Source organism: Arachis hypogaea, chromosome 12 (assembly GCF_003086295.3).
Source record: "Arachis hypogaea cultivar Tifrunner chromosome 12, arahy.Tifrunner.gnm2.J5K5, whole genome shotgun sequence".
Classification (NCBI taxonomy): Eukaryota; Viridiplantae; Streptophyta; class Magnoliopsida; order Fabales; family Fabaceae; genus Arachis; species Arachis hypogaea.
Window position 1 is genome coordinate 11,548,724 of NC_092047.1, and position 11,559 is coordinate 11,560,282.

Here is an 11,559-nt window from a genome sequence, read left to right on the forward strand (position 1 = left end):
AGGGTTTACAACCGCAATCCTGAATAGTTCTGGCATCCCATTCTCCTTTGATTTAGAAGGATGTCATTGTCATTCGGAATTAGAATTTGGATAATATTATGAATTCTCTAATCTTTTGTACTTCAATTTAATCCTTGAACACAGCAAATTTCTTTTGATTCTCTTTTCTTTGGTGCTTTGCACCTTGAGCCTAGCCGTGACTTTAAATGTTTTGTCTCAAGTTTTACTTGACACAAAAACACCACAAGCACTTAACTAGGGAACTCTCTTTAAGTTCTGATTTTTCTTTCAGTTACTCCCAGACAGTAGTGCTCAAAGCCTTTGGCATACTCTGTTAAATGCATTTGATCTCGACTCTTGGTGTTCTATCTCAAGGATTACTTGACACAATCACACCACAAGCATATGACCAGGGAAACAACTCTTTGAGCTTTTAATCATGTCTGACCTCCCTAGTCATTGATGCTCAGAGCCTTGGACCTTGCTTTTATTTTTCTTTTACTGTTTCTTCTACTTCAAGGATTAAACTTTCACTTATTGCAGAGAATTCATAATAGTTCTCTAAATTTCTGTTCCTTGTACATTAACATTTTTTTATTCAAATTTAAATATGCACTGTTCATGTCATGCATTCAGAGTCACAGAAAATACCACCACATTTGGATAAATGAGACTACTCTTAAAATTAAACTCAATTTCTCATGCATTACATCTTTTCTTCTTTCTTTTTGATTTCAAGTTTAGTGGACAATACATGAGACACCTTTCAACATTAAAGCAAATAACAGAAAATTTTAAAATAGTAGAACTAAACTAGAACATAGGAATTGAAATAACAAAGGATCATGCAGACATTCAAGTAAAACAGCAGAAAACAGGAATATAACATAATAAGAATGGAAGGAAATATAGAATGAAAGGAACTCAACCACCTCAGGTATCCTAGTGGCCGTCTCATTCTTCAGGTTGTGCTTCTCCGTGAAGATGATTTACCTCCCTTTGGTGCCATTAAAATAAACAGAAAAGCCACAAGCGAAGCGACAACACCAAAGTTAAAAGTTTGCTTGTCCTCAAGCAAAAAAAAAAAAAAAAAAAACTGAAAATAGGGAGGGACATAAAAAGATGTACGGAGGAGTAACAACAAATATTATTGCAAAAGAAGAAGAAAATGATAAAAGGACAAAAAATATTAAAATAATTGAAATATATATTTTTTAATTTTATTTTATTTTATTTCTTTTTTTGTATTTTTTTTAAATTTATATATATAGTGATTTATTTACTAATTTATTTATTTATTTATATATATAAAAAAGGGGAGGGGGGGGGTCGTATATATATATATATATATATATATATATAAGAAGGGGTATATATATATATATTAAGGGATGAGGGTGGAAGGGGGAGGGCTTTCGGTCAAAGGTAAAACAAAGTTGTGATGCGATTGGGAATGGAAGGGAAAAAGGAAAAGGAATAAGGCTCGGGTGTGGGGATGGAATCAAACAGGATTTAGTTTAGGAATGGAATGATTTGGTCTAGAATTAGAGAATTCAATGAACGGGGGGTAGTTAGTAAGGGAGGGGGGCTGCGCCTAACTCAAGGTTTTGGTGCGCCTGACTTGATGTGAGGCATCAGGAACCTGACTTGTGACTCGTCGCTTTATCTTGCCGACTATGTAGGTCGGTTTGTAAAATTTATAACCATAAATTAATCGATAAGTGCACCGGTTCGTACCAAATAATATCTCAGGTGAGTGAGGGTCGATCCCACAAAGATTGATAGATCAAGCAATAATGATTGAGTGATTGGCTTAATCAGACAAACAGAAAATGGTGTTTGAGATTTCAAAAGCATTAAATAGTAAATTCAGAATATTAGAAGACAGACAGTAAATAAGTTGAGAATAATATATAGAGAAACAGTTAAGGCTTCAGAGTTATCTATTTTCTGGATTGATTTTTCTTACTAACTATTTTAATCATGCAAGATTTAATTCATGGCAAACTATATGTGACTAAACCCTAATTTCTTAGACCTTTTTAGTCTCCTCTAACTCTCATCAACCGTCAATTCCTTGGTCAATTAATTCCAATTAGAGGGTGAAGTTTAATTCTAGTTATTATGCCACAAAAATCCTAATTATCCAAATATAAGAGGATTATATGTCACGTATCCCGTTAAGTCCAGATAATTAGAATTTAGGAGAAATTATTTTCAAGTTGTTGCTCAAGTAAAGAGCTTTTCTAAGTTATACAAGAACTCAATTAGAAAGAGGGTCATACTTCCGTTCCACCCAAATTCATAAGATAATGAACAAAAACAATTCTTGAATTATAAATCAGTACATGAATTAAACTAGAGAAACAATAGAATCAATCCATATAATAGACAGAGCTCCTAACCTTAACAGTGGAGGTTTAGTTGCTCATGGTTCAGAGTGGAAACTAGAATTCTCTTAAACTGTAAATTGGAATGAGGTGGAATAATAGAAGAGAAGTTTCTTTTTCCCTTTTATATCTAATCCTAATTAATTTAAAATGTATTTTATAAAACTAAAATAATATCTTTTCCTATTTTAAAATAAAATACAAATTTAAATAAGAATTAATTAAATCTTCGAGCACTTCTTATTCGGACGCTGAGACCACCAATCATGCGCCTTACTTGGTGAACTTCTACGCCTAACTTGAGTTGTTGTTGTGCATTGCGCGTGCTTGTTAGTGTCTTGCACCTTACTCAAGGATACCTTGCGCCTTACTTGAGTAAGGTGCAAGACGCTAACAAGCACGCGCAATGCACAACAACAACTCAAGTTAGGCATAGAAGTTCACCAAGTAAGGTGCATGATTGGTGGTCCCAGCGTCCAAATTAGGAGTGCTCGAAGATTTAATTAATTCTGATTTAAATTTGTATTTTATTTTAAAATAGGAAAAGATATTATTTTAGTTTTATAAAATAGATTTTAAATTAATTAGAATTAGATATAAAAGGGAAAAAGAAACTTCTCTTCTATTATTCCACCTCGTTCCAATTTACAGTTTAAGAGAATCCTAGTTTCCACTCTAAACCATGAGCAACTAAACCTCCACTGTTAAGGTTAGGAGCTTTGTCTATTATATGGATTGATTCTATTGTTTCTCTAGTTTAATTCATGTACTGATTTATAATTCAAGAATTGTTTTCGTTCGTTATCTTATGAATTTGGGTGGAACGGAAGTATGACCCTCTTTCTAATTGAGTTCTTGTATAACTTGGAAAAGCTCTTTACTTGAACAACAACTTGAAAATATATTCTCCTAAATTTCTAATTATCTGCATTTAACAGGATACGTGACATATAATCCTCTTATATTTGGGTAATTAGAATTTCTGTGGCATATAACTAGAATTGAACTTCACCCTCTAGTTGGAATGAATTGACCAAGGAATTGGCGGTTGATGAGAGTTAGAGGAGACTAAAAAGGTCTAAAGAATTAAGGTTTAGTCACATATGGTTTGCCATGAATTAAATCTTGCATGATTAAAATAGTTAGTAAGAAAAGTCAATCAGGAAAATAGATAACTCTGAAGCCTTAACTGTTTTTCCATATATTATTCACAACTTGTATACTGCTTGCTTTCTAATATTCTGAATTTATCGTTAATGATTTTGAATCTTCAAACACCATTTTCTGTTTGGCTAACTACGTAAATTAATCAACCATTTTTGCTTGATCCATCAATCTTCGTGGGATCGACCCTCATTTAGTTGAGGTACTACTTGGTACGACCCGGTGCATTTGCCGGTTAGTTTGTGGTTGTAAATTCCGCACTAAATTTTTTGCGGGTGTTTGAAGATTCAAAAGCATTAACAATAAATTCAGAATATTAGAAAGCAAGCAGTATACAAGTTGTGAATAATATATGGAGAAACAGTTAAGGCTTCACTATCTATTTTCCTTGATTGACTTTTTTTACTAACTATTTTAATCATGCAAGATTTAATTCTTGCGCCTTACTTGAGCTTGGACGCATGGTTTTGAGTTCACTTGAATGATTATGTGCCTTACTTGGAGAATTCGTGCGCCTTACTTGAGGAGTCACGCCTATGGTTGCGTGTTGTTGTTGTCTTGCGCCTAACTTGAGAAATCTCAAGTTAGGCGCAGCCTTGGTCGAATTGGTGGGAGAAAAGTGTGAATTATTATATATCGTTGGAAAGCTCTGGAAGTTATCTTTCCAAAGCCACTGAAATCACATCCATTGGACCTCTGTAGCTCGAGTTATTCAGGTTTGAGTGTACAGAGGTCAGGGTTGACAGCATCATTCGCCTTCTTCTCTTTTTCTGCGGAAACTCCATCAAATCCAGCCAAATGCTACTTAAAATAAACAGAATTGCACACGAATCAAAATAAAATCTATAGTGGCTAAAAGATAATTAATTATTGATTAAACTCAACAAATTAAATACAAATTCACTAGGAAAAGATAGGAAAGATGCTCACGCATCATCGGTCAACGGATTCTTGCGCTTTTTTGAGTTTAAGTCAATGCATATCGTAATAATGGAAAAAGGAAATTTTAAAGAGAAATAAGATAATATAAAGAGAGATATTATTATTAAATGTAATATGGCTTTATAAAGATGCTTTTGCTACTAAGGGGTGGGAATTGCTGCCCCCTAGTCCTTGCTGTGATGCCTCGTTAAAATCTCCTCTAGGAAAACTCCTTTTTTGGAAAAAACCATAAAGTCAGGAAAAAGAGTACATCAGGGAGCGAGGTTCGCTTCTAGCTGTAATATCTCTTCATATTGCAAGCGTGCCACGATCTGGGAAGCTCTGATCCTTCTAGGTCGGACACCTTATACTACCCTTTTCCTAAGACTTCAATTATCTTGTAGGGTCCTTTCCAATTTGCAGCAAGCTTTCCTTCGCCCGACTTGTTTACGCCGATGTCATTTCTGATAAGAACCAAGTCGTCTGAGTCGAAGCTTCTTCGAATGACTTTTTTGTTGTATATGTTCGTCATCCTTTACTTCAATGCTGCTTCTCGTATTTGGGCTTGTTCTCGGACTTCGGGGAGCAACTCAGGTTCTTCTTTTTGCACTTGAACATTGCCGACCTCGTCGTAAAATCTCACCCTTGGACTTTGCTCGTTGATCTCTATAGGGATCATGGCTTCTATACCGTAGGTAAGTTGAAAGGGTGTCTCTCCAGTAGTGGAAAGAGGTGTGGTTCGGTAGGCCCACAATACTTGGGGGAGCTCTTCAGTCCAAGCTCCCTTTGCTTCTTGAAGTCTTTTCTTAAGCCTTGCTAATGTAACCTTGTTAGCAGCCTCGGCTTGCCCATTTTCTTGAGAGTGCTCGACCGAGGTGAACTGATGCTTGATCTTCATGCTAGATACCAAGTTTCTGAATGTAGTGTTAGTAATTTGAGTACCATTATTTGTGGTGATGGAGTTAGGGACTCCAAACCTAGTAATGATATTCTTATAAAGGAACTTTCGACTTCTTTGTGCTGTGATGGTGGCTAAAGGCTCTGCTTCAATCCATTTTGTGAAATAGTCTACTCCCACTATGAGATATTTAACTTGTCCAGGCACTTGAGGAAAAGGCTCGAGTAGGTCCAGTCTCCATTTTATAAAAGGCTATGGAGAAGTTATACTAATTAATTCTTCTGGGGAAGCGACGTGAAAGTTGGCATGCATCTGACACGGTTGACACTTCCTCATAATTAAAGGAAAAAAGTATCATGTCTTATGGAAAACAAGATTTTTAACATTTTAAATTAATAATAGTTGAGTGAAATATGAGTGTCTTATTTTAATGTCCAATAATTATTTGAAAAATTAATTTAATATGACCAACAGTTGAGTGATGGCATCTTATTTCTAATTTTTTATATTGACAAATCATCTATCATTCACTTGATTTATGATGAAATTAGTAGTAATTTAACTTTTTGGTAAGAGCTAAATGGTTTTATTATTGATTTATGCATTATTTACAAATAATATTATCACAAAACTATTGATTTTTTATCATTAAATCTGTAATAAATTAATAAACATAGAAAAGTAATCAACATATTACAAAATCTCTTGTATTCTAGTAGAAAAATTGAATATTCTATTAGTATTAACTTAATTTAATATTCAAATTCTTTCACTAAAGCTAATTAGTTGAAACAAAAATGCATAAAAATAAAAACCACTATATGTTATCAGTTTCACAGAAAGCTACCTGTCCAAAAAGTGATAGCACGAGCTAGCCCACCAAAGACAAGTAGACAACTGTTCTATGCTATTTTCTTTGGAAAAATTGGAGAAAATGAGAAAGACAAATGGATGACAAGGTTGCAAGATTGCAAAAAAAATGAGAAGATGGTATGGGTTAAGCTTAAGGTTTCGTTCTGTACTTCTGGCTGAAAACGCCTTCCAAACAAGAATCGATACTTTCATAGCAGAAAACGAAGAGATTGTTAAAATAATAGCGACTATCTCAAAGGAGATGTCGCCGCCACCACAAACGAGGACAAGGGAAACCTCACACAGCCGCCATGCCCCAATATCATGCAGTAAATAGTCTTTGCACGCATGCTCTGCTTTCCTGTGGTTTTTTAGGTTGTGTTGCTACCTTTCTAACTCTTCATGTCACTATATGTCTAAGTCCTTATCTTCCTCTCACATGCAACAGATTCAGGTTTCTAAGTCTAAATTTTCACAATGCTCCTATCTTTAGGGCAACTTACACTAGGATAGCACAATAAATCATTTCTTACGTATTTCGACTTACTAAATGTAGTTCATTTTGAACTCGCCCTCTTCATCACCGCCACCACAACCAAGGACAAGGAAAACCCCACATGGTCACCGTGCTCTAATATCCTGCTATGAGTAGTCTCTGCATGCTCTGTATTCATGTGGTTCTTTAGGTTGTGCTGCTACCTTCCTAACTCTTCATATCACTATATGTCTAAGTCCTTATCTTCCTCTCACATGCAACACATTCAGGTTTCTAAGTCTAAATTTTCACAATGCTCCTACCTTTAGGGCAACTTACATTAGGATAGCACAACAAATTATTTTTTATATATTTCGACCAATGTTCTGAAAACCGGACCGGACCGGACCGGCCGGTTCAACCCGGTTAACCAGAAACCGGTCATGTAGCCGGTCCGGTCCATGAACAAAACCGCGCTGCAAAAAACCGGTGAAAAAACCGGCCAAACCGGTGGTTAACCGGTGAACCGGGCGAACCGGGCCGGTTTTTATACGTGCCGGTTTTTTTCCCTACTAGTCAAACGGCGTCGTTTCTTTTAAAAAAAAAAAAAAGAAAAAGGGGATGAAGAACGCGTGACTTGCTGAGGCTGCCACTCCCAAAATTGAAAACCCAAAGCCAAAATCCCTAATCTCTTTTCTCCTTCTCCAAAATCTTCGAAGAAGTGAAGGCTGAAGAGTGAAGAACTGAAGATTGAAGAACCCTCCACCGCCACTCCCAACCATCAGCTCCACTCCCAATCTATTCTCCACTCTCCAACATTGAAGCAGCTTCTGCATAAAACGGATCAGAGGACGCCGTGAAGAACACCCGACGTTCGGCCACCTTCGGGCACCGTCGCCGACATCCGCGCACCGTCGCGCACCGTCGCCCACGCTCGCGCACCTGGGTTTCTGGGTTTCTCCGTTTCTGGCTTCTAGGTTTCTCCGCTTCTGGGTTTCTGGATTTCTGGGTTTAGGGCTTCTGGGTTTGTGGCTTCTGTTCGTGGCTTCGTGCTGTGTTGTTTTCTGGCTTTTCTTCGTTCTTCTCTTGAGGTAAGATCGGGTTTCTGGCGTCTGTTCAGTGTATACTGTTTCAATTTTTTTTTCTGGCTTCTGTTCTTTTATTTTTTTATATGATTAATCAAATGTGGAATGAATTTGTTGTATACTTGTATGTTGGATTTGAGAATAAAATTGATGCACGTTGAAATTGAAAATTATGTTATGCTCTGTTCTTCAATTTTTATTTTTTTTTGAATCTTTTCAAGTCTGCTCTGTTTAGTTTTTTTATTTTGTCGATTCTGCTCTATTGAATGCATATAAAATTATAAATTGTATGAACTTTGAACTATGAATTGATATATTGGTCTGGATTCTGGGTTGCTGGCATTCTGAATTTAGATGGAACAGTCAGAAAATGATCAACAACAACAACATAATGTTGGACAAGAATCTCAGACAGCTTCATCGGTTCTTGTTCTGTTTTTCAATTAATTTTTTTTATTTTGTTAATTATTCTTGTTTTGTTTTTCAATTTTGTTTATTTTGAATTTCGGTATATAAATTCAATTCTGCTATGTTGGATTTGGCTATATTGAGTTTTGTTTATTTCTGCTCCGTTGAATACTGCTCTGTTGAATTTTGGGGTTTAAAATTTAAATTCAATTCTACTCTGTTAATTATGTTGAATGAATGTCGTATGAGTTATATGGATTGATATATTTTTCTGGATTCTAGATTGCTGTCATTTTGAATTTAGATGGAACAGCCACAAAATGATCAGCAACTACAACATAATTCTGTGGGCATCTTCAAGGCTAGAAATTATGGAATTAGCCCTCTCTAGTTGCTTGTTGAGAACCATTGTGAGAACCATTGTATTTTGATTGACTTCATTTAGTGATTTTGTTCAGGTTCACTTTTCTTTTCAACAATCAATATTTAGTCATTGACTGTAAATGTATTTAATTTGTGTAAATTTGTGTTTGTAAATTGTAGTTGTTACTAATTAGAAATTTTTATTTTTGAAGATAGAACAACTAGATAGTGATCAAGCATTACATATATTAATTTTTAATAATTTTATTTAATATTTAATTAAACCGGTTGAACTCCGGTTGAACCCTGGTCGGACCATTGAACCAGTGAACCAGTTGCCTTACCAGTTCATTGACCGGTCCGGTTCTCGCAACCTTGATTTCGACTTACTAAATATAGTTCATTTTGAACTCGCCATCTTCATCACCGCCACCACAACCGAGGACAATGGACACCCCACACGACCACCGTGCTCCAATATCCTACTGTGAGTAGTCTCTGCATGCTTTGCTTTCATGTGGTTCCTTAGGTTGTGCTCAGGGACGGATCCACTCATGTGGGTGTGGGGGCAAGCGCCCCCACTATAATTTGGAATTTTATTGAGTAGTATATAATAATAATATTTATTTGTCCCCACTAAATTATTAAATTTGACCCCACAATAATTTTTTATTCAACTTTTGACATTTAATAGCCAATTTGAAAACTTCATATTAGAGGTCCATTATAATGATCAATTTTTAAATTTAAATAAGATAAGATTGGTGTTCTTTTTTAGAGATCGACTCGAAAGAATATTATCTATCCATTTGTGTTTCTTCTTTTAAAATTAGCTTTAGTTTTTTCATAATAACTACACTAATTGAATGAACTTTTTCAACTATGAATATCATCAAGAGCTAATTTGTATGCAAGTTGAGTTTTAAATGATTGTTTAACGACATATACAAAAAAAAAGATATTTTAATTATATTATCAAAGTTTCAAAATATGAAATATAAAAAATTAAATTTTAAATTATATGTTATTATTTAAATTACTATTTTAGTATTTTAATTTATAATTAGATATTTTGAAACCTAATCATATTTTACAATAACAAAATATAATTATAACAATAATTAAAATAATCACTTGTACAGAATAAATCTTAAAATATAAATTTTGAAATACAAAATACATATTTAAAATAAGTTAAATGATATATGTATTTATACACAAATTTATAATAGACAATTTGATAGCTACTTTTTTATGTAAACGTAATATTTTTATTATAAAAATTATTATAATGTTATATATATTTTGCCCCCACTATCAAAATTTTCTGGATTCGTCACTGGTTGTGCTGCTACATTCCTAACTATTCATATCACTATATGTCTAAGTCCTTATCTTCCTCTCACATGCAACACATTCAGGTTTCTAAGTCTAAATTTTTACAATGCTCCTACCTTTAGGGCAACTTACACTAAGATAGCACAATAAATCATTTCTTACATATTTCGACTTACTAAATTTTGTTCATTTTAAACTTGCCCTCTTCATCGTTGCCACCACAACCGAGGACAAGGAAAACCCCACACGGCCACTGTGCTCCAATATCCTGCTGTGAGTAGTCTCTGCATGCTCTGCTTTCATGTGGTTCCTTAGGTTGTGCTGCTACCTTCCTAACTCTTTATATCATTATATGTCTAAATCCTTATCTTCCTTTCACATGCAACACATTCAAGTTTCTAAATCTAAATTTCTACAATGCTCCTACCTTTAGGAAAACTTACACTAGGATAGCACAACAAATTATTTTTTACATATTTCAACTTACCAAATGCAGTTCATTTTGAACTCGCCCTCTTCATCACCACCGCCACAACCGAGGACAAGGGAAACCGCACACGGCCACCGTGCTCCAATATCCTGCTGTGAGTAGTCTCTACATGCGCTGCTTTCATGTGATTCCTTAGGTTGTGCTGCTACCTTCTTAACTCTTCATATCACTATATGTCTAAGTCCTTATCTTCCTCTCACATGCAACACATTCAGGTTTCTAAGTCTAAATTTCTACAATGCTCTTACCTTTATGACAACTTACACTAGAATAGCACAATAAATCATTTTTTACATTTTTCGACTTTCTAAATGAAATTCATTTTAAACTCACCCTCTTCATCATCATTTTTGTATTATACATATAGTCAACAACAATGAGCACATCTTTTAGGCTTTGACATGGTTCTAGTAAACCAGACTACAAGTTCGGCATTTGCCATCAACAATAGCATAAAGGATTGGCTCCTCAAAGTTTTTTATGACGCGGCAATTCTGATACCTATTTTCTATCGAAATGAAACCTTAACCCAGGATGATGGACCTTTCTACGGCTTTCAAGTTGTGCTCCCAAACCATCCGATCGGAATCTATCTCCATGCAAAGGGAAGATACTCCTTAGTCGAGTGGGATGCAAGACAAGACGCAGCCTATCGCATGTTCGATACCGTCCTTCACATGACACATGAGAAAATTAGGGACTACAACTACCTTTGTGCAACAATTCTGCAAGAGGCTAACAATGCTTGTATTGTCTGGGTTGCTGAATTGGAAGAAAAGTGTGAATACCTTGATGCTTCCTACGACCCCACTAACCAATACGTTTCTTCACCTTAGGCTCATCTTAGCCAAAAAGTTTCTTTTATCATATTTGTTTCTTCATTTCAATCGTGTTATGTTTCTACTTATTAATGAAAAACTTTTTTTACTGACTACTTTAATCTCTTAACGAAAATCAACGTTTTTGTTTTTGCATAAATAACGCACATCAATAACAACTAAAGTATATTGTCGTCTTCTATACTTCGTCCTCTTATAAATTTACCTGTGTTGCATAATCCATAAGTTTTTTATATATGTTTTTTTAGATATTTATATCCTACATTTTGTATTTTGATTAACCTGTTCCAGGTTAAATAATAAAAAAATCAATAATTTTGTGATAATATTTTTTTG

At 34.8% G+C, this 11,559-nt stretch overlaps 1 protein-coding gene across 1 annotated transcript; it reads right to left on the reverse strand.

The window, feature by feature from the left end:
• Nucleotides 1-5,010: 5,010 nt before the first annotated feature.
• Nucleotides 5,011-5,373, reverse strand: LOC140176624 (uncharacterized). The gene has a single exon (XM_072208155.1). It carries the CDS (start codon nucleotides 5,371-5,373, stop codon nucleotides 5,011-5,013), a length of 363 nt encoding a protein of 120 aa, XP_072064256.1.
• Nucleotides 5,374-11,559: the final 6,186 nt, after the last annotated feature.